This window comes from Phyllobates terribilis, unplaced genomic scaffold (genome assembly GCF_046119375.1).
Source record: "Phyllobates terribilis strain yellow unplaced genomic scaffold, ASM4611937v1 Scaffold_11__3_contigs__length_659146591, whole genome shotgun sequence".
Taxonomy (NCBI): Eukaryota; Metazoa; Chordata; class Amphibia; order Anura; family Dendrobatidae; genus Phyllobates; species Phyllobates terribilis.
This window is the reverse complement of record NW_027362771.1, coordinates 587,478,773-587,502,721: the sequence shown is the minus strand read 5'-3', so window position 1 is coordinate 587,502,721 and position 23,949 is coordinate 587,478,773. Positions and strand designations below refer to the sequence as shown.

General features: G+C 43.8%; 1 protein-coding gene across 1 annotated transcript in view; it reads left to right on the top strand.

The window, feature by feature from the left end:
* The first annotated feature begins 5,204 nt into the window (after positions 1 to 5,204).
* Positions 5,205 to 23,949, top strand: part of LOC141167050 (A.superbus venom factor 1-like) — a 182,199-nt gene continuing 163,454 nt past the window's right edge. Inside the window, exons 1-7 of the mRNA XM_073654376.1 lie at positions 5,205 to 5,360; positions 12,305 to 12,491; positions 12,599 to 12,755; positions 13,899 to 13,969; positions 14,460 to 14,551; positions 16,111 to 16,193; positions 16,289 to 16,376. Of these exons, the coding sequence (XP_073510477.1) occupies positions 5,299 to 5,360; positions 12,305 to 12,491; positions 12,599 to 12,755; positions 13,899 to 13,969; positions 14,460 to 14,551; positions 16,111 to 16,193; positions 16,289 to 16,376 (740 nt within the window). The 5' untranslated portion in view covers positions 5,205 to 5,298. The remainder of the gene's footprint in view (positions 5,361 to 12,304; positions 12,492 to 12,598; positions 12,756 to 13,898; positions 13,970 to 14,459; positions 14,552 to 16,110; positions 16,194 to 16,288; positions 16,377 to 23,949) is intronic.

The following is a 23,949-nucleotide window of genomic DNA, read 5'->3' as shown; positions in this document are numbered from 1 at the left end:
AAAAATTCCAAACTCTGGAAGACCTACTGGTTGCACTGGTACCGTCCCTCGTGTTGGTGTTACGGGGAACTGTTACCCGCCTTCTGTGTGCGGCCACCACACTGCTTCTTCCTGCCTGTTGGGGTAGTCTGCCTCCCTCCCCCTGTGTGCTGCTGGCCTCGCCCTGTGTGTCCTCCTGCCACGTTGGGTCAGTTACTAGATCATCCACCACCTCCTCCTCTTCCACTTGCGCACCACGATCCTCCTCCTCACTTCGTGGCAATTGTGTCTCGTCATCGTCCACCTCTTGTGACAAATTGCCAGCATCGACTTCCTGTGGCCGTGACTGTTCAAATATTTGGGCATCGCTACATGGGATCTTCTCTTTCACCACTTCAAGCAGAGCAGGCGAGGGGCAAAAATATGGCAATGAACAGCTCTTCAGAGTGTCCAAGTGTGGGATCAGTTGCTGTCTGACGACACTCGGCATGGTGGGAGGAAGGAGCATCAGGGTGACGAGGAGTATGCGGTCGAGACTCACGGCTACTAAAACTTGACCGTGTGGAAGACAGACCAGAGGTGGTGGTGCCCAGGTAACTGGAAGTATTCTCTGCTATCCAATTAATAACCTGTTCACACTGATCAGTTTGCAATACTGGTGTTGTAGTGTGCTTCCCTAGTAATTCGGTCAAGAAGTGGGAGCGAGAAGATGTGGCTGTTGGTTGTGGCACATTTTCACCTTGGCCACGGCCCCGTCCTCTACACGCACCATCACCAGAACGTCCAGTTCCACGTCCCTTGCCATGCGCCTTGCCCATTGTAAATGAAGTAAAATAGCTTACACTAGCACTATCAATGGAAAAAGGGTAATAAAAAGGAAAAATGGAAAAAGTTCTATTTCTCTGGCCTACACCAGTCTCTTTTAAACAGATATATTGGTGTCTGACCAGTCAAGGAGACACTATTACAGTTTTTTTTTACGGCAAAAATTGCCAAAAGCAGGATAATACAGAGATTTGACCTGTGGAACTGCAAAACCACAGTTCTATTTCTCTGGCCTACATCAGACTCTTTTAAACAGATATATTGGTGTCTGACCAGTCAGGGAGACACTATTACAGTTTTTATTTACGGCAGAAAATTCCAAAAGCAGGATAATAGAGAGATTTGACCCGTGGAACTGCAAAACCACAGTTCTATTTCTCTGGCCTACACCAGACTGTTTTAAACAGATATATTGGTGTCTGACCAGTCAGGGAGACACTATTACAGTTTTTTTTTAATGTCAAAAAATGGCAAAAGCAGGATAATACAGAAATTTGACTCGTGGAACTGCAAAACCACAGTTCTATTTCTCTGGCCTACACCAGACTCTTTTAAACAGATATATTGGTGTCTGACCAGTCAGGGAGACACTATTACAGTTTTTTTTTTATGTCAAAAAATGGCAAAAGCAGGATAATACAGAAATTTGACTCGTGGAACTGCAAAACCACAGTTCTATTTCTCTGGCTTACACCAGACTCTTTTAAACAGATATATTGGTGTCTGACCAGTCAGGGAGACACTATTACAGTTTTTTTTTATGGCAAAAAATGCCAAAAGCAGGATAATACAGAGATTTGACCCGTGGAACTGCAAAACCACAGTTCTATTTCTCTGGCCTACACCAGACTCTTTTAAACAGATATATTGGGGTCTGACCAGTCAGGGAGACACTATTACTGCTTTTTTTTACGGCAAAAAATGCTAAAAGCAGGATAATACAGAGATTTGACCCGTGGAACTGCAAAACCACAGTTCTCTTTCTCTGGCCTACACCAGACTCTTTTAAACAGATATATTGGTGTCTGAACAGTCACAGACACACTCAATTTTTTTTTTTTTTGGGGGGAGGGGGAATACCAAAAGGTTAATAAGATGCGTATTTGTACAGTCTTACTGAGGAAAAAAAAAATACAGGATTTAGATGAAAGAAAAAAAGAGTTTTTCCTGGCCTCTGAGACCGGGGGATAAGTCTAGCAATTTGACCAACAGGAGCACACAGGACTGTAATGCAGCGTTTGCTGGTATAACCACTGCGTCTCCTATACAGCCTGCCTGCCTGATATCTGGGATGAATATTAGTCCTGAGAAGGACTGTTTGTTTGATTTGGCAGGCTTTAGAGACCCTACACTACCTATTTCGCACTATATATCTCTTCCTAACTCAGCAGCACTGACCCTACACTGTCTGATCCCGGGCGACTGTGTCCAAGATGGCTGCGCCCGGTTTTAAATACTCGAGGTGACGCTGTGCGGCCAGCCAATCACTGTAATGCCCACAAACAACATGGCTGCGGCATTACAGTGACTGGCTGGCAATCCCTGCATGTTCATTGGCTCTGTAAAGAGCGCCAAACATACAGGGCGGAGACCCGAGCTCCCGCCCGAGTAACCAGGAAATGCTCGGTGCTCGCCGAGCATCCCGAGTAGTGAGATGCTCGGGCGAGTAACGAGCAGTGTCGAGCATGCTCGCTCAACACTAGTAGCTACCTCTCTGTGGTGGTACTTGCGACAGTTTCTTTCCTTCTGTGAGGGAGTTCATTTGCATTCCTTCAATTAACATATTGGGGCATATTTTGCTAGAAAAATACGCCAGAATTCTGCCATAATTTCTGCAAAAAAAACTCTTTCATGAATTACACCATATTTATAATGTTTTTTAGGTTCTTTTTGTGTCTTGCCCAACTTGTTGAAAAGGGTGTTAACAGGATAAGGGTGTGGCTTACCATGTGCCAAAAAATGTGCCAAAAATTGTGAGTAAATAGTGATGCACATTTCTAGTACAATCCCTGGCAAAAATTATGGAATCACCGGGCTCGGAGGATGTTCATTCAGTTGTTTAATGTTGCTGAAAAAAAGCAGATCACAGACATGGCACAAAACTAAAGTCATTTCAAATGGCAACTTTAGGGCTTTAAGAAACACTACAAGAAATCAAGATAAAAAATGTGGTACTCAGTAAGGGTATTTTTTTTCAGACCAAGCAGAGGGAAAAAAATATGGAATCACTCAATTCTGAGGAAAAAATATGAAATCATGAAAAACAAACACACAAAAGAACACTCCAATACATCACTAGTATGTTGTTGCACCACCTCTGGCTTTAATAACAGCTTGCAGTCTCTGAGGCATGGACTTAATGAGTGACAAACAGTACTCTTCATCAATCTGGCTCCAACTTTCTCTGATTGCTGTTGCCAGATGAGCTTTGCAGGTTGGAGCCTTGTCATGGACCATTTTCTTTAACTTCCACCAAAGATTTTCAATTGGATTGAGATCCGGACTATTTGCAGGCCATGACATTGACCTTATGTGTCTTCTTTCAAGGAATGTTTTCACAGTTTTTGCTCTATGGCAGGATGCATTATCATCTTGAAAAATGATGTCATCATCCCCAAACATCCTTTCACTTGATGGGATAAGAAAACTGTCCAAAATATAAATGTAAACTTGGGCATTTATTGAAGATGTAATGACAGCCATCTCCCCAGTGCCTTTACCTGACATGCAGCCCCATATCATCAATGACTGTGGAAATTTGCATGTTCTCTTCATGCGGTCATCTTTATAAATCTCATTGGAACGGCACCAAACAAAAGTTCCAGCATCATCACCTTGCCCAATGCAGATTCGCGATTCATCACTGAATATGACTTTCATCCAGTCATCCACAGTCCACGATTGCTTTTCCTTAGCCCATTGTAACCTTGTTTTTTTAGTGTTTAGGTGTTAATGATGGCTTATGTTTAGCTTTTCTGTATGTAAATCCCATTTCCTTTAGGCGGTTTCTTACAGTTCGGTCACAGACATTGACTCCAGTTTCCTCCCATTCATTCCTCATTTGTTTTATTGTGCATTTCCTGTTTTGGAGACACATTGCTTTAAGTTTCGGGTCTTGATGCTTTGATGTCTTCCTTGGTCTACCAGTATGTTTGCCTTTAACAACATTCAGTTGTTTGTATTTGGCCCAGATTTTAGACACAGCTGACTGTGAACAACCAACATCTTTTGCAACATTGCGTGATGTTTTACCTTCTTTTAAGAGTTTTAGAATCCTCTCCTTTGTTTCAATTGATATCTCTCATGTTGGAGCCATGATTCATGTCAGTCCACTTGGTGCAACAGCTCTCCAAGGTGTGATTACTCCTTTTTAGCTGCAGACTAACGAGCAGATCTAATTTGATACAGGTGTTAGTTTTGGAAATAAAAATTTAAAGGGTGATTCCATGATTTTTTCCTCAGAATTGAGTGATTCCATAATTTTTTCCCTCTGCTTGGTCTGAAAAAAATGACCCTTACTGAGTACCACATTTTTAATCTTGATTTCTTTTAGTGTTTCTTAAAGCCCTAAAGTTGCCATTTGAAATGACTTTAGTTTTGTGCCATGCCTGTGATCTGCTTTTTTTCAACAACAATAAAAAACAACTGAATGAACATCCTCCGAGCCCGGTGATTCCATAATTTTTGCCAGGGGTTGTACAAAGTAAGACAACTAATAAGTGCTGTAAACTTGGACTAGGCAGTTAACAAGAAAAAGGATTTTTGATATATTTTGGTCAATGTTTTTTTTCACATTTCACACTCTATATTAAAAATAAAAAAATAGAAATCTTGCAATTTTCATATTGGCCACTTTGGCATTTTTATACTGTAACTTAATGTTATTACAAAAAATTCACCTGTACATTAACCGCAATGGTTAATACTGTCCTTTTATATGAAAGTGTCTAATGAGCGTGTGCAAAGGTCATTGTGAAATGAGGAGGATCAGGGTCAGCTGTGACATCACCTTTTTGTATGTTGGATCCTTCGTTATCACCTGTATATAGAGGTGTTATTTATCATTGTAATCCTGCCTGTACTGATATGGAGCCTGCTAAAAACTCTTTCTGAAATGACAGGAAGTACAGTTCTAAAAAGCCCTAGTGGCCAGTGTGAACATCGCAAGATTACTAATTTTGTCCTTTTGATATGAAAAAGAAATTGCCATAATTTAAAAAAAAAATCAAGAAACAAAAACATTTTATTTTATCAAAGGTGATTTTAGGATGATAGCTTCCCGTAAAGCCTTGCAATTCAGCACATGCTGTGAAGGACAAGTTCTGTCCATATTTTGCCAAATCAACTGGGTTTACTTTTCCTGGGAATTACAAAATTTGCTAATCTCTCCCGCTCATCCATGTTACTGATTAGAGAACTGTTTGCGCTGTCTGAACTATAGTCAGTATAAGGCTCCAATCTCCAGGTAAAACTGCACAGCGTCCTGGAGGCACCATGGGGTGCAGAGTTCTGTGTCTTACCCTGTTCGCTCTACTGTCTGGCTGCCTTGGACAAAAGTGAGTACAACTGTATTTTATTCCATTAAACAGAAGTTAAAAAAAGGAAGAATTTAGATCTACATTTACATTTACTTGCCGAAGGTGTTCATTTACTAAAGTGTTCCAGTGGAATCCTAAAAGCAAACTAAAACCATGCAGTATTATAAAGGTGTGATCCACAATAGGTGATGTCACAGCTCACCTCCTCCTCCTGTATAATGACTGATAGCACCTCTATATACAGTGGATAACAGTGTACACTGTACCCTATGGTGATATCACAGCTCACCTCCTCCTCATTTACAATGAAAGGTAACAACACTATATATAATACAGTATATACCTCAGGGTCCACAACTCGCAATAGGTGATGTCACAGCTCACTTCCTCCTCCTGTACAATGACTGATAACACCTCTATATACAGTAGATAACAGGATCCACCATCCACAATAGGTGATGTCACAGCTCACCTCCTCCTCCTGTACAATGACTGATAACACCTCTATATACAGTAGATAACAGGATCCACTATTCACAATAGGTGATGTCACAGCTCACCTCCTCCTATACAATGACTGATAACACCTCTATATACAGTAGATAACAGGATCCACCATTCACAATAGGTGATATCACAGCTCACCTCCTCCTCCTGTACAATGACTGATAATTCCTCTATATACAGTAGATAAGAGAGAATCCACCATTCACAATGGGTGATGTCACAGCTCACCTCCTGCTATACAATGACTGATAACACCTCTATATACAGTATATAATACAGGATCCACCATTCACAATAGGCGATGTCACAGCTCACCTCCTCCTCCTGTACAATGACTGATAACACCTCTATATACAGTAGATAACACAGGATCCACCATTCACAATAGGTGATGTCACAGCTCACCTCCTCCTGTACAATGACTGATAACAACTCTATATACAGTAGATAACACAGGCTGCACCATTCACAATAGGTGATGTCACAGTTCACCTCCTCCTCCTGTACAATGACTGATAACACCTCTATATACAGTAGATAAAACAGTATCCACCATTCACAATAGGTGATATCACAGCACACCTCCTCCTGTACAATGACTGATAACTTATCTATATACAGTAGATAACACGGGATCCACCATTTACAATAAGTGATATCACAGCTCACCTCCTCCACCTCCTGTACAATGACTTATAACACCTCTATATACAGCAGATAACACAGGATCCATCATTCACAATAGGTGATATCACAGCTCACCTCCTCCACCTCCTGTACAATGACTGATAACACCTCTATATACAGTAGATAACACAGGATCCACCATTCACAATAAGTGATGTCACAGCTCACCTCCTCCTGTACAATGACTGATAACACCTCTATATACAGTAGATAACACCGGATGCACCATTCACAATAGGTGATGTCACAGCTCACCGCCTCCTCCTGTACAATGACTGAAAACACCTCTATATACAGTAGATAACACAGGATCCACCATTCACAATAGGTGATATCACAGATCACCTCTTCCTCCTCCTGTACAATGACTGATAACACCTCTATATACAGTAGATAACAGGATCCACCATTCACAATGGGTGATGTCACAGCTCACCTCCTCCTCTACAATGACTCATAACACCTCTATATACAGTATATAATTGTGTGACGCTTGAAGCCCTACCCTGGGAGATGGGGGACTCGGAGCCGGGTCCTATGTTGTCGATGGGGTGCAGCTGTGGCCCGGACCCTCTCCATGCCCAGGGCCGTCACATTAAAAAGGGTGGTACAGGCTTATCCGGGTTGAGTGGCTGATCTCGACTACACCACCTGTGGCACCTGGTGAAGGCCACCAGCGCTGCTGCAGTCCTCTGAGGCGGGATGTTGTGGCAGCCAGCGTTGATACTACTCCCCACAGGCGGAGCAGGGCCTCATGGCAGAGGGACAGGATGGAGGGGGTTGTAGTGTAGGAGGTCTGGTGCTGCGTAGTGCGGTGTAGTGCAGAATAAAGAATCCGGAGGCCATAGGGGTTGACTTACAAGGTTTTTACTCACGGTGGAGAGTACAGCTGCAAGGCTTCTCCCTGCTCCTTGCGGAGTTCTGCGGTCACCAGAGACGGGGGGTCCGACAACCTCCGAGTAAGTCAAGTGTTCAATCAGGACCCCGCACCAGAGTGTTCCTAGACTTCAGACCGGGTCCTTTCCTGTCTGTGTGTGTGTAGATAGGCCGGGTCTCCCTCTGAACTTCACTCAGAATAAGGGTACGGGTGGCAGCTCCGCTCCTTCCGTTACCCGGTGGGATCCTCAGGGCCTACCGGGCTTCCCTGACCAGGACATAGAGTAGCAAGGTCGGGTATCGGGGGCCGGTACCTCTCTTGCAGCCAGAATCCCTCTGACTAGATCAGAATAGGGAGGACAGGTGGCGTATACCGCTCCGTCTGCATCCCCCTGGGTTCCATTTGCGGAGGAGCTACACTCCCGAGCTCCGGGCCTTCTTGGTCATGGTCCTTGACCGGGCTGAGACATACATTATCTGCGACCTGCCCCTCGACCCAAGGCCAGGGTACGAGGGTCGTGCCTCCATCCTCTGCAGGTCCACACAGGATCCACGCTCAGGGAGGGAGATCACGATCAAAGAACCCAGAACCAAGATGGCTGTGTATTAAATCTGAAATTTAAAGTGTCACTAAAATGTGAATCCTCCACCCTCACCCACTAATTGGTTCCCCTATCTCTTGGTTCCCCAGTCTCCCAACTTCCAGTAGGGGCAGCACCTAGTGCCTACTAGCCCCTTCTGGTGGGAGAAGTGTGGTGTTGGATGTGGAGGTGGGGTCCTGACCATCGCACTGTTCTTACCTCAAAGGAGGAACACTACACTCCATTAAAGAGGTGCAGCATCACTGTGGCAGTCGAACCCTTAGGGGCGCCACATAATACAGGATCCACCATTCACAATAGGTGATGTCACAGCTCACCTCCTCCTCCTCCTTTACAATGACTGATAACACCTCTATATACAGAAGATAACAAAGGATCCACCAATCACAATAGGTGATGTTACAGCTCACCTCCTCCTCCTGTACAATGACTAATAACACCTCTATATACAGTAGATAACACAGGATCCACTATTCAAAATAGGCGATGTCACAGCTCACCTCCTCCTCCTGTACAATGACTGATTACACCTCTATATACAGTAGATAACACAGGATCCACCATTCACAATAGGTGATATCACAGCTCACCTCCTCCTGTACAATGACTGATAACACCTCTATATACAGTAGATAACACAGGAGCCACCATTTACAATAAGTGATATCACAGCTCACCTCCTCCACCTCCTGTACAATGACTGATAACACCTCTATATACAGTAGATAACACAGGATCCACCATTCACAATAGGTGATGTCACAGCTCACCTCCCCCTCCTGTACAATGACTGATAACACCTCTATATACAGTAGATAACACAGGATCCACCATTCACAATAGGTGATGTCACAGCTCACCTCCTCCTGTACAATGACTGATAACATCTCTATATATGTCCAAAGACATACTGTTAGGCGATCTGGATTGTGAGCCCCATTGGGGACAGTGATGATGATGTCTGTAAACCACTATGGAATTAATGTGCTATATAAGTGAGTAAAAATAAATAAATAAATACAAAATAAATGCAGTAGATAACACAGGATCCACCATTCACAATAGATGATGTCACAACTCACCTCCTCCTCCTTCTGTACAATGACTGATAACTTTGCTATATGCAGCACATAAAACAGGATCCACCATTCACAATAGATGATGTCATAGCTCACCTCTCCCCCTTCCTTCACAATGACCTTTGGCTTCATGAAAGCATGCTTGTTTAATACTTCAATACAATTCAGTGGAGTCTGTGTCAGATTATTGCTGCTAATGTTTATGTGCCCAAAAGGAAATAGGATCCTTTCATTGAGCCTAGTGACAAGTGTATAAACGTCAAGCTTTTAAATTGTATTTTAATGTAGATAATGATAGGGGGGGGGATATATCAAAAATTACGTACCGGAATAGAATGCAGAATAGAAATTACTGATATTTATGTGTTAAAGATGTGCAAAGAGAGATAGATGAATGGAAAGATATCCGTGGGATATATAATTAGTGCCTTGCGTACGTAGCTTACTGTACATGGATTAACCTAATAAATAAATGAAAAAAACAATGTGGGGTCCTCCCATTTTTTGATAACCAGCAAAGGTAAAGCAGACAGCTGCAGGCTGATATTATCAGGCTGGGAAGGTCCCTGGTCTTTCCCAGTCTAAAAATACCAGCCAGCAGCCGCCCCAGAAGTAGCACATCACATTTGAAGCTCCAATTCTGGCGCTTCGCCTTCGCTCTTCCCGATTACCCTGGTGCGTTGGCAATCGGGGTAATGGGGCATGGGGTTAATTTCAGCTGTGAAGTGTCCAAAATCACAGCTGACATCAAGCTCTGGGGTTAGTAATGGAGAAGTGTCTATCAGAAACCCCCATTACTAACCCAGGAAAAAAAATAATAAACACACACAAAAAAATACTTGTACGGAGGATTCGATGGACTTTGCTGGTTTTGCTTGGACTACGTTGGACCTGGGTGGTGAACCAGGGAAAGTGCCGGCGAGTGTTTAATTAAATAAAGTATTTTTCTGAGCGTGAAATCATTATGGTAATATATACAGTACAGACCAAAAGTTTGGACACACCTTCTCGTTTAAAGATTTTTCTGTATTTTCATGACTATGAAAATTGTACATTCACCCTGAAGACATCAAAACTATGAATTAACACATGTGGAATTATATACTTAACAAAAAAGTGTGAAACAACTGAAAATGTGTCTTATATTCTAAGTTCTTCAAAGTAGCCACCTTTTGCTTTGATGACTGCTTTGCACACTCTTGGCATTCTCTTGATGAGCTTCAAGAGGTAGTCACCGGAAATGGTCTTCCAACAATCTTGAAGGAGTTCCCAGAGATGCTTAGCACTTGTTGGCCCTTTTGCCTTCACTCTGCGGTCCAGCTCACCCCAAACCATCTCGATTGGGTTCAGGTCTGGTGACTGTGGAGGCCAGGTCATCTGGCGTAGCACCCCATCACTCTCCTTCTTGGTCAAATAGCCCTTACACAGCCTGGAGGTGTGCTTGGGGTCATTGTCCTGTTGAAAAATAAATGATGGTACAACTAAACGCAAACCGGATGGAATAGCATGCCGCTGCAAGATGCTGTGGTAGCCATGCTGGTTCAGTATGCCTTCAATTTTGAATAAATCCCCAACAGTGTCACCAGCAAAGCACCCTCACACCATCACACCTCCTCCTCCATGCTTCACGGTGGGAACCAGGCATGTAGAGTCCATCCGTTCACCTTTTCTGCGTCGCACAAAGACACGGTGGTTGGAACCAAAGATCTCAAATTTGGACTCATCAGACCAAAGCACAGATTTCCACTGGTCTAATGTCCATTCCTTGTGTTCTTTAGCTCAAACAAGTCTCTTCTGCTTGTTGTCTGTCCTTAGCAGTGGTTTCCTAGCAGCTATTTTACCATGAAGGCCTGCTGCACAAAGTCTCCTCTTAACAGTTGTTGTAGAGATGTGTCTGCTGCTAGAACTCTGTGTGGCATTGACCTGGTCTCTAATCTGAGATGCTGTTAACCTGCGATTTCTGAGGCTGGTGACTCGGATAAACTTATCCTCAGAAGCAGATGTGACTCTTGGTCTTCCTTTCCTGGGGCAGTCCTCATGTGAGCCAGTTTCTTTGTAGCGCTTGATGGTTTTTGCAACTGCACTTGGGGACACTTTCAAAGTTTTTCCAATTTTTCGCCCTGACTGACCCTCATTTCTTAAAGTAATGATGGCCACTCGTTTTTCTTTACTTAGCTGCTTTTTTCTTGCCATAATACAAATTCTAACAGTCTATTCAGTAGGACTATCAGCTGTGTATCCACCAGACTTCTGCACAACACAACTGATGGTTCCAACCCCATTTTTAAGGCAAGAAATCCCACTTATTAAATCTGACAGGGCACACCTGTGAAGTGAAAACCATTTCCGGTGACTACCTCTTGAAGCTCATCAAGAGAATGCCAAGAGTGTGCAAAGCAGTCATCAAAGCAAAAAGTGGCTACTTTGAAGAACCTAGAATATAAGATATATTTTCATTTGTTTCACACTTTTTTGTTAAGTATATAATTCCACATGTGTTAATTCATAGTTTTGATGCCTTCAGTGTGAATGTACAATTTTCATAGTCATGAAAATGCATAAAAATCTTTAAATGAGAATGTGTGTCCAAACTTGTGGTCCGTACTGTATATATATATATATATATATATATATATATATATATATATATATATATATATAGTAAATCAGCCTCTTTTTCTTTTATTCCAAAAAAGATAATTAAAGAGGTTGTCTACTACTTTAACATTGAACATTCAACATGTCTGGTTGGTGTGCGACAACTGGCACCCCCGCCGCTGAGCTGTTCTCGGTGTTGGCGGAAGCTGGAACTGACCAGTTAAGGAGCAGCACAGCTCAGCCCCGGCTACAGTATAGTGGCCGCAGCCAGGTACTGCACATCCATTTATTCAAATCAATAGAGGGTGGATGTGCAGTATCCGTCCGCGCCCAAAATAGAGTTGATGGAGCATGTGCGGCTCCATAACTGGTCAGTTCCAGCTGCTGCCGACATCGAGAACAGCCGATCAGCGGAGGTGCCAGTTGTCGTACATGCTCCAATCAGACATTGATGACCTATCCTAAGGATAGACCATCAATCTTAAAGTAATGGACAACCTCTTTAAGTGGTCTCCACATAGTTTTTACTTATGAGAACACAAAGACCTTAATCAAGTCCCATTGTGTGTTCTGAATGTTTGGGCTGATGTCTTCATTTGTGAACCTATAACAGATGCACTCTCATTACACCGAACATTCTACGGCTGGAGAGTGAAGAAACCATCGTCGTAGATGGACACGATAATGCTTTCGAGGCTGAAGTTGACATTCAAGATTTTCCAAAGAGAAGTTTGAGTTTAGCAAAGCAGAAAATCTCCCTGAATAAAGACAACAATTTCCTGGGCACAGCTACAGTCACGGTACAATCATGACATAAGACAACCGACACTGATACATAATGTATAAATATCAGGCTGAAATCCATCTCTTTGTAGAACATTTATTTCCTTCTTTCTTTTTCTTTTAGATTCCATCTAATAAATTAGCTAAAGATCCAAAAACATATGTCTACGTGACGGTGAAGTCTTCTGTGTGCAATATCGGAAAAGTTGTCCTGCTCAGCTATCAAAGCGGATATGTCTTCATTCAGACTGATAAGACAATCTATGCACCGGGATCTACAGGTATTAGCTCTCGATTGTTGTGTCCATTGCAATGCACTTGTTGTATATCTCCAATAAAGGAAAACTGTCACCAGATTATTGCTACCCCTTCTGAAAGTAGCATGATTTAGTGTCAGAGCCACAGATTCCAACCATGTGTCACTTACTGGGCTGCTTGTTACAGTTTTGATAAAATCAGTGTTTTATCTGCTGAAGATCTAGCAGGTCTCTGAATGCTGAGCTCTGCATAACCCCGCCCACAACACTGATTGGCTGCTTTTTGTGTACACTGTGCATAGGCAGAAAGCTGCCAATCAGTGGAGATAAAAAGAGCTCATGAGCATGGAGGACTACATGGTAGCAGGCCAAGTAATCCTCTAGTGATAATCTCCTTCTGATGAAACAGTGATTTTATCAAAACTACAGCAAGCATCCCAGTAAGTGGCACATTACTGGCATCATGGAGTTTGTCGCTATATCATGTTGCTACAGAATCCCTTTAACTGCTCAATGCAGAGAGTAAGATACAGTATGTGGTCAATGAACCTCCGCTGTGAACCTATTAGATACTTATTTTGTCCACTCTCAGTAATTTCATTTTCAAAACACAAGAGATGCAAATGCTAGTCTTAGGGCTTAGGGTCCTTGTCTACCTTGATTGTTGTCTTGCAATAATTGAGGAATGCAGTGGTTCAGAGTCTTCGCTGCCCAAGGATCACACACGAAGGTGAAGCATGAATGCGGCTTATTATGTTAACGCGTTTCAAGGTTTTCATACCTCTTCATCAGGACCAAACCGCAATGATAACTTTGTGGTTTGGTCCTGATAAAGAGGTATGAAAACCTTGAAACGCGTTGACATAATAAACCGCATTCATGCTTCACCTTCATATGTGATCGTATCTTTAAACCTTGGACAGCGAAGACTCTGAACCACCGTACTCCTCAATTACTGCGATGTATCTCCTTGGTGGTCCTGCTGTAGCCTTTACATGCTTCTATAGGAGTTGTGACTGTCACAACCCCATCAGGTGAGCGTACCTATAACATTTTACATCACTTGGTTATCAGATAAGACCCTATTTGCGCTTTTTGCCTCTCCGGTTTTACCATTTGGTTTATTGATTAGTCGTCTAACTGATCTTCTCTGTCTTCTTTGCACAGTTCTCTACCGTATCTTCTCTATGAACTACAAGATGTCTCCAATGAATACAAATTTGAACATTGATTTTCTGGTAAGACAGACCTTGTGAACACAAATTTTACCAATGAAATCAAAGCTATGTAACAAATGCTACTAATCAGATGTTAAATTGGTAATGGTGGTGCCACAACACTACTGTGCCACCAAAGTCATGGTTTTAGTAAAATCAGAAACAATCCTATGAAATGGTCTTCATGGAAGAAGAACTCTGCATTATAGCAGTTGGATCTCATATTTTAATGCAGCGGGACTTGTGGCTACAAACAGTAAAGACCAATCCTAATGCCACGTTCTTCCTTCTCGAAATCTGTATAGACTTTAGTTGTCCATGCCTCTTAAAATTATCCTAAGTCTAAATCCAAATCCAAGTCTAAATCCAAGTCAAGAATTTGAAGTCCAAAAATTTAATTTGAACTTTGTTCAAAGATTCAGTTTATTACCTAGTTTATAAATTAAATAATTTAGATGATAAAACTTTACACCTATAACATTGAGGGCTTCATTTTCTTCCTTTTTTACAGACACCTGAAAATGTAATTGTTAATAGATATGTGACAAGCATGGGAAATTCTGGTATTGGTTCCTTATCATTCAAATTACCAGAAGTATTGAGGTAAATAGCACATTTATCTGGTTGTTTAACCCCTTAGTGACCAAGCCAATTTTGACCTTAATTTTTTTTAAATCTGACTAGTGTTAATTTATGTTGGAATGACTCTGGAACGCCCCAACGTGTCCCAGGGATTCTGAGATAATTTTTTCATGACATATTGTACTTCATGATAGTGGTAAAATTTATTCGATATGAAATTTTCATGACACATTGTACTTTATGGTAGTGGTAAATTTAGGTCAATATGTTTTGCATTTGTTTTGTGAAAATATCTGAAATTTGGCAAAAGTTTTGAAAACTTTGCATTTTTCAAATTTTCAATTTTTATATCCTTCAACCAGTTAGTCGTGCTGTACAAAATAAGTAATAAAAAATATTTCCCACATGTCTACATTACATTTGCATCTTTTTTCAAACATTCATTTTATTTTGTTAGGATGTTAGAATTGTTAAAAGTTTAACATCAATTTTTAATTTTTTTCAAGAAATTTACAATACCTGTTTTTTTAGGGACCTAACAATGGAAAAAAAAAATCCCCCATTTCAAAGTTAAAAGTGTAAATTTTTAATGGTTATGCATTAAAAAGGCTAAAAACTAAAATGGAAAAAATGTATATATTTATATAAAACAAGTGCCAATCGATTCAGGGAGTTAACAAAATAGAGAGTAAGAGTTGTGACAATCCCACTAAGAAATCCCTAGACAGTCCTAAACACATGTTTTTATCTTTTTGATTCTCCATTATCCTTTGTGGGATATTGACAGCAGCGCAGGAAAAGTCGTCCTTCTCCGTCTACTATCCTAATAACTATAAAGAGAAATACACAAAAATCTGAGGAAAAGGCACAGGCATATGAACACAGACACACAGGAAAGATGGAAGAAAATAAGAAGAACCACACAACAAACGGAATACATGTAAAATTTCCTAGACCCCAAACATAAAAGAAAGGGTACTGGGGAGGAAGACACACAAACAAACCTTAGGAAATGGAACAGAGATTAACCAGGTTAGATAATCCCTAGCTCAGGCGCTGGATCTTCAAACACCATGTGTTTGAAATATAGCCAGCAAAGGTACAGGAGCAAGGGGAGTATAAATAGCCCCTCCCAAGAAGTGATAGGACAGACTAAATTCAGAAGTGAGAAACACCTGAATAGGAGCAAACCAAAGAAAGGAAAGAAAAGACAAAGGAACCATCAGCATTCTGACGGAAATCAAACTGGCTGATGCTCAGCAGCAAGGGAACCTGACCACGCAGCAAGAGGTCACTGGATCAAGTCCCGAATCCAAGGCATGACACTATCCCAAGGATAGGTAATCAAAGTTAATTAATCAGGAATGAATGATTGTTTACCATTTATCAGCCCATCTAAATGGAAGCTTAGCTGTGTAACGATAAACTAACTTGAATCAACATAGCGAGACAGTGACACAGAAGTTTGGTTCAAACAAGGTTTCTCCTGTTTTTCCTTGTTATCTATGAAATAAAAATAATATACTGTTCTCATATATATATATATATATATATATTGCCATATTTTTCTGTCTTTGCAGTTTTGGTGTTTGGACCATATCAGCAAAATATGAAGGCTCTTTGGTACAAATTGGCTCCACAAACTTTGAGGTGAAGGAATTTGGTAAGAGAATGCTACTATAAGTCATGCTGGTAATATAAATTTTTAGTCAATTCTTTCAGTATTTTTAACGCTGTCTACTTTTTTTTGCTATATAGTTCCACCCTCATATGAGATTACACTGATTCCAGAGAAGAAATATTTCTATGTGGACGATACTGAGTTTACAGTGAATATTAATGCAAAGTAAGTACACCATCGTCGCAAAAGGAAAATAGGAGAGTCTTATTATATTTTACATAACCCAAGAAAACATCTGCGACTAAGGCTGTATTTAGACTCCATATCTCACAGATAGTGTGAATACGCTCTTCATATTTACACTCACACTTGTATTTTTCCGAGATAGAAATCATACAAACAGTTATGGCAGGGAGCATACAGCGCTGCCAACGCATTACAAACGCTCCAGTTCTTGCCAGATGGGTAAAATACCCACTATGCTATTCACCCCAAATAAAGATGACAGGAGCCAAACCAATACATCTACAGATTTGAAGAATTTGTACAAATTTTGCAAATTTTTTTTATTTTTTTGTGGCGAACAGAAGCTCTCTGGGATGTTTTGCATACTGTTCAAAAAGTATGGACAACTTTGTAGGGATCGCCCCATTTGCTTAACTTATATTTCTTGTTTTGAACCTAGGTTTCATAGCTAGTTTCGGATGTTCATGCTCGTCTAATTTTGTGCATTCTCCTCGGTGGTGTTTCTCGAATGTGAACTGTTTACTAACAAAATCATTTTGCCTGAATTGGGTTTGCGATGCAATGATGCGTGAACATTTTTGTTCAAGCTATTATCGACTAACATTATATCTAAAAAGAAAGTGCTATTGTAATAGACAACAATGGTGATGTGGAAGTAAAATTCTTTAGAATCTTAGAATCAATAAATTCACCAAAAGATTGTACGAACGCCACATTACAATCCCAAATAAGTAATAAATCGGCAATGTAGCACCCTTCCCACCTAATCAAATGCCGAAAACAGGATTCTTTCCACTCGCTCCAAGGTAGTGAAGAGGCTATTTTGAACATTTGGATTGGAAGAAGTCAGGTCTATTGCTTTCTCTTGTGCATATCTCACAAGGTATAGACCATGATTTTGGTACCAGGTATCTTAAATTGGACTCAGCAGCCACAATTATGCCTATGAAAATGTTGAGTTTGGGTTAGAAGACCAACGGTCAGTTTGGACATCATGGTCTGCTCTCGGCCTAAGCCCTAGTGACGACCAATTCATAGTCTATTTCTCTGTACGTCAACAGGGTATGGGAATATATATCTTTAATATCTATTCAGATATTGTTTATGGAGCAAATGTAGATGGTCATTTAGTGGGGGTGTGTCCTACTGCTGAAGAGGAGAGACGCATTCTTTAGAGCTTCCTGGCCTAAGCTTAAAATCTTTTATTTGTAGGGGGCTTTCCCCCTCCATCCAGCGCCCAAACACCCGAGAAACACCCCGGAACCACACAGTTGCCTCCAGTGTGAGTTTTGGAACCATACCGTCGCCCGGATGATTTGGGCCTACATGAAGGGCTGGAGTCCTGGCCTCTCCTGAAGATCCACTTGGTGACCCACTGGGGCACCGAGGAGAGACCCAGAGCGAGCTGTGCGTGCCCCACAACGGAGTGGCCGCTGATCCTGACTGCTCCAATGACTGTGAGGTGATGACTGGTGAAGAGTATTGCTGCTTCTGTGCCCCCTCCGCACAAGACCGCCGACCGACCCAAAGTGACCCAGGAGCGGGGGATCAGCACCTTGTCTGCCGACGAGCTACGGTTGGTGCACACGCGGTCTGGGCTGGAGGGGTGCCGCTGACGAGCTGGAGGAAGCTGGACGCGCAGCCCGGTGATTCCCGGCGGTGCTGGTCTGGCTGCCCTGTGTCGGCCGCCTGGGGTTTTCCCGCCGTGTGCACCGACGCCATCTTTGTAGTGCTGTGGCGCAGGTGTGGGGATGGCTCGCTTTAGCACATACATCCAAATATCTACTAAAACTGCAGCTCCTCTGAGCAAATTATAAACATTAATCCCCACTGAAGGACTGTAGCTCTCTCCCCAGCCTCTGCTGCAAGCCATAAAGAGATAACTTGGGCGGTTTCCCTCCCCCCACACACAAAAATATATAGATCCTTTAATAAACGTGGCTCCTTTAAAATCTGCTTTGGCGCCAAATCACCATTTTGGAGAGGAGCGAGTGCTACAAAAAACTGAACACTTATTATTCTTTAGATGTGGGACTCTTTCTCCCCCCCCTTCCCTGCTGAACAAGGGGTTAATATACTATACAGTAGTCTGCTATTAAAAATAAAAGCAGTGAAGGTGCACAGATCTGCTAACCAGATTCTACGCTGTCTTTGGACGCCACCTAGTGGATACCTCAAAAATCACACTCTGAAAGAGGGGGAACATAAGTCTTATCACTTTAAGATGTGAAACGATTATTAAGTGATGAACTGCTGCAGATTGAAGGACTTCTGGGATCGTAATACCCAGCATGACCGATCACCTTTTAAATTAGTTCCTGCTTACACAGCTAAACCGGCAGAAAACCATCACCATCAACAAGGAATTCGATAGACTGTACAAAAGATACTCTCTCTTGACACGTCTAATTTGCAGGCACTATTCTCTTTTTTCCCTGGAAGCCCTGTGCGTGGATCACATGACACATATACAGTACAGACCAAAAGTTTGGACACACCTTCTCATTTAAAGATTTTTCTGTATTTTCATGACTTTGAAAATTGTACATTCACACTGAAGGCATCAAAACTATGAATTAACACATGTGGAGTTATATACTTAACAAAAAAGTGTGAAACAACTGAAAATATGTCTTATATTCTAGGTTCTTCAAAGTAGCCACCTTTTGCTTTGATGACTGCTTTGCACACTCTTGGCATTCTCTTGATGAGCTTCAAGAGGTAGTCACTGGAAATGGTCTTCCAACAATCTTGAAGGAGTTCCCAGAGATGCTTAGCACTTGTTGGCCCTTTTGCCTTCACTCTGCGGTCCAGCTCACCCCAAACCATCTCAATTGGGTTCAGGTCTGGTGACTGTGGCGGCCAGGTCATCTGGCGTAGCACCCCATCACTCTCCTTCTTGGTCTAATAGCCCTTACACAGCCTGGAGGTGTGTTTGGGGTCATTGTCCTGTTGAAAAATAAATGATGGTCCATCTAAACGCAAACCGGATGGAATAGCATGCCGCTGTAAGATGCTGTGGTAGCCATGCTGGTTCAGTATGCCTTCAATTTTGAATAAATCCCCAACAGTGTCACCAGCAAAGCACCCCCACACCATCACACCTCCTCCTCCATGCTTCACGGTTTTTTTGATAAAAAAAAGTATACAAGACAGGAGGGACTCCAGAGCACCCGAGCGGGATTGAGAGTGGGCAGCGCAGAGCAGGAGGGAGAAAGACCCAGCGTGAAGTCGGTGTAGCTAGGAACACAAGAAAGCGGGGTTCTGTCAAGTACTCCTAATTTTCCTGAAGAAGTGGTGAACCCCTGCCTGGTGAACGCAGCGCGACGTGGGAGGCTGACACCTGTACAGTGCACCAGTGGAACTGTCATAAAGAACTGTGAGTAAAAACCTTGGATGACCGCACTGCACTGCCTCCGTCCATTCTTCTGTCTGCGCCGTCTCTCCCTCCCTGCTTCTACCATCCATCTACATCTACACTGCCCTGAGGCCCGCTCCACCTGTGGGGAGCCGCACCAACCAAGCTGCCCGAACACCGGCCTCAGAGGACTGCCGCAGCGCTGGTAGCCCATTACCAGAAACCACAGGTGGCGTCATGAACAATTCCCCAAAATCCCCTATAAATCTAATCTGCCCCTTTTTGTTGACCGCCCTGGGCCACGGACCAGGCCAGCCACCGTGATATTTCCCCGAAGCAACGACCAGAGGCCCGGCTGCCGAGTACCCCACGGCCCTGGGGGCGCGTCACTATTTTTTATTGCAGGAAGACTGTTGCTTGGAGTGTTTTTCTCAGTGATAGCATGGTTCGTATGGTGTGTTTCCGTCGAGCTGCTATCACTGACTTGCAATGTTAAGCATATTGTTTTTGTAGTTTTCTACTGTTTCTACCCCTGTGTGTTTTCCCCTTTTCCTAACCCAGGTACTAATATTTGCGGAATCCACTATTGATGACACTGTTACTACCTGTTCGTTCCTGCGGCTCGCTGGGACCGACGGGGATGAACGTACCCTACTGCTGTATACTGCTCAGACCCTGCCCTGGGATCCAGGATGAGGACTTCTCAAACACAAGATCCTGACACCACTTACACCTCACCACACTTACAGTTCTTATCATGGAATGTGGCAGCCTCAACACCCCTCTAAAGTGCAAAAAGGTCTTGAATCACTTAAAACGATTCTCACCAGATGTGGTTTTCCTACAAGTGACACACTGGAGGGCTGACAAGCCTGGAAATTGACAGCTCCCTGGATAGGAGATTGCTTCACTGCTTCACATACTTCATCATCACGCGGAGTAGCCATTCTTATCAAGAAGGGCCTGCCATGCTCCATTCAGGAATCTATTAATGATAGCCAGGGCAGATACTGGATTCTGAAAGTGGAAATAGCTGGGAAAATATATTTTTTGGTCAATCTCTATGCTCCTAATGATGACCAACATATTTTCTACACATCGATTCTCCAGATTCTTTTAGGACTTGGACCTGGTCGTCTGATCGTGGGAGGAGACTATAATGCAGTACAGTGTCCCACCCTAGACCGCTCCTCACTCTCCCCACAGACCTCAGCAGTCACCACACCCCTCCTACATTTCATGGAACAGCTTTCACTCTGTGACCCATGGAGAGTGACAGACTCCACAGCAAGAGAATACACGCGCCACTCCCTCACCCACCACTCCTTCTCCCGGATTGATTTCTTCCTCATTTCCTCACAATTATTTGTCCAACATCATGACTCCCGTATCCACCCAATACTGATTTCAGACCATGCTCCTATCTCACTATTCCTAACTCTAGCAGAGCCAAGCCCACGGACGAGACATTGGAGGTTCCCATCCTATATGGCAGAATCAGATGATTTCAAAACCTTTCTTAAATCACACTGGAATAATTTCCTAGATGACAACATCATTCATACTGACAATATTCCTCTGCTCTAGGTCACTTCTAAGGCTGTTATGAGAGGCCATATTATCAGCTGTCATGTAGGAGGGAAACGCACAGGAAAAAATTTGATGACCTATATGTTACGGATCCGGGTGGTGGAACCTCTGTGCTGCGGTACAAGGAGGGACCAGAGGGGCGTAACTAGGTATCAACTCGGACCGACCAAGGTCGTACGGCGGCTCAATCGACTCCGTGACCAGGGAGGGACCGAGCAGAGGGACCAGGTGCTACTCTGAGGACGACCTTGTAAGAGAGCAGGTGACTCCCACGGTTCAGATGGCAGGGACTGACCGGTACAGCAGATGAGCACGGCAAGCAGGCTGACTGGTGGTCCGGATGGACGGACTTACAGACACGGCTGGTAACAAGCAGGAGCCTCCAGGTAGGCTGACAGGTAGGCACGACAGGTAACAGGCAGGAGCCTCTAGGTAGGCTGTCAGGTGGTCACGGCAAGTGACAGGCAGGGGCCTCTAGGTAGGCTGTCAGGTATACACGGCAGGTGCAGGAGCCTCTAGGTAGGCTGTCAGGTGATGGGAGATGGGAGCAGTCCGGGAAGAGAAATGCGGGATGAAGAGACGGTAGTAGTTGGTGAAGCCCAGGAATCGCTGAATTGCCTTCAACCCCTCCGAACGGGGCCACTTTAAGACAGCAGAGAGCTTCTCGGGGTCCATTCGTAGACCTGTCTTGGAGATAATATAGCCCAGGAATGGAAGAGAGGTCTGCTCGACGAGGCACTTCTCAAGTTTTGCATAAAGGTGATTCTGCCTGAGCCTAAGCAGGACCTGACGAACATCCCTCTTGTGTGTGGGAAGAGAGAAGACCAAGATGTCGTCCAGGTACACCACCACGTAAGAATATAAGAGGTCACGAAAGATGTCCTTGACTAATTCTTGGAAGACGGCGGGGGCATTGCAGAGACCGAAGGGCATCACACGGTATTCATAGTGACAGTCCCGGGTATTGAATGCCGTCTTCCACTCGTCTCCTTGACGGATCCGGACCTGGTTATACGCCCCACGTAGATCCAGCTTGGTAAAAATCTTAGCGCCCTTAAGGTGGTCGAACAAATCAGAGATGAGCGGCAGGGGGTATTTGTTTTTGACAGTGATTTGGTTGAGTCCTCTATAGTGAATACAGGGGCGTAGTGAACCGTCTTTCTTCTTGATGAAGAAAAATCCGGCTCCAGCCGGGGAGGTAGATTTCCGGATGAATCCCCTGGCCAGATTTTCTTCGATGTACTCTGACATGGCCCGGGTTTCGGCCAACGACAACGGGTAAATACGCCCACGGGGTGGAGTGGCACCAGGTACCAGGTCGATAGGGCAATCCTATGGCCTATGAGGTGGCAGTGTCTCTGCTTCCTTTTTGTCAAAGACATCTGCATAGGACAAGTAAGGTGCCGGTAGACCAGGTAAATTAGCCGGAGTAGGTGGAGGACGAACAGGGCGAACCGGAACAAGGCAGGTCTTATGGCAATCCTGCCCCCAACGGAGCACCTCACCGGATTGCCAATTCAGCACGGGTTCATGTCTCTGAAGCCAGGGTAGACCTAGCAATAGGGAGTGAGAGAGTCCGGAAAGCACATGGAAGGAGATCCTCTCTGAGTGCAGCATTCCCACCTGCAGGGTTATAGGTTCTGTGACGAGCAAGATGGTCACCGGAAGGAGTCTTCCATTCTCAGAAGCGACTGCCAATGGTTCAGCCAGAGGTTTGGTGGGAATCTGATATTTCTCTACCAGGGACTGGGAAATGAGGTTCCCAGCAGCTCCGGAATCTAGATGTGCGATTTCAAAGTAGCGGTTCTCTACCCAAGAGATAGAGACAAAGTCGGGAACAAAGAGGATTTACTTTTGCCTAGGACGACCTCTCCGAGCGGTCCTAGACACTGGAGTTTCCCGGCTTCACCGGGCAGGAACGGATGAAGTGCTCCTTACTGCCACAGTAGAAACAGGTTCTCTCGGCTCAGCGAGTTTCCAGACGAGACTTGACCATTTTGGTCTGGTCGATCTGCATAGGTTCGGGCGAGCGTGCCCTGGGAGTTGCAGGTTGGGAAGCCGGTTTCTGAAAAACAGGAGCAAGATGAGAAAATATTCTCTCCCGGGCAACCTCCTTGGTACGTTCAAGGAAACGGATGTCAATCCGGGTAGCGAGTGACACCAGGTCATCCAGGGTGGTAGGAATGTGTCGGCCGGCTAACTCGTCCTTAATCCGACCGGAAACACCCTCCCAGAAGGTGGACACGAGGGCTTCGTTGTCCCAGGCAAGCTCAGAGGTGAGGGTACAGAAGCGTATAGCATACTGGCCCACGGTGAGACTCCCTTGGCAGAGACGGAGCAATGAGGAGGCAGTAGAAATCCTTCGTCCGGGTTCATCGAAGACTCTCCGGAAGGCAGTGAGGAAAGCCGGAAGGTCAGACACCAGGGATCCCTTCTCTCTCATAGAGGGTTAAGCCATGCCAATGCTTCCCCGGTGAGGTGCGACATGATGAACGCCACCTTGGCCAGGTCGGAGGAAAACTGAGGTGCCAAAAGTTCAAAGTGCAGGGTGCACTGGTTCAGAAAGGCCCGACATAGGACGGGGTCACCTCCAAAACGAGGAGG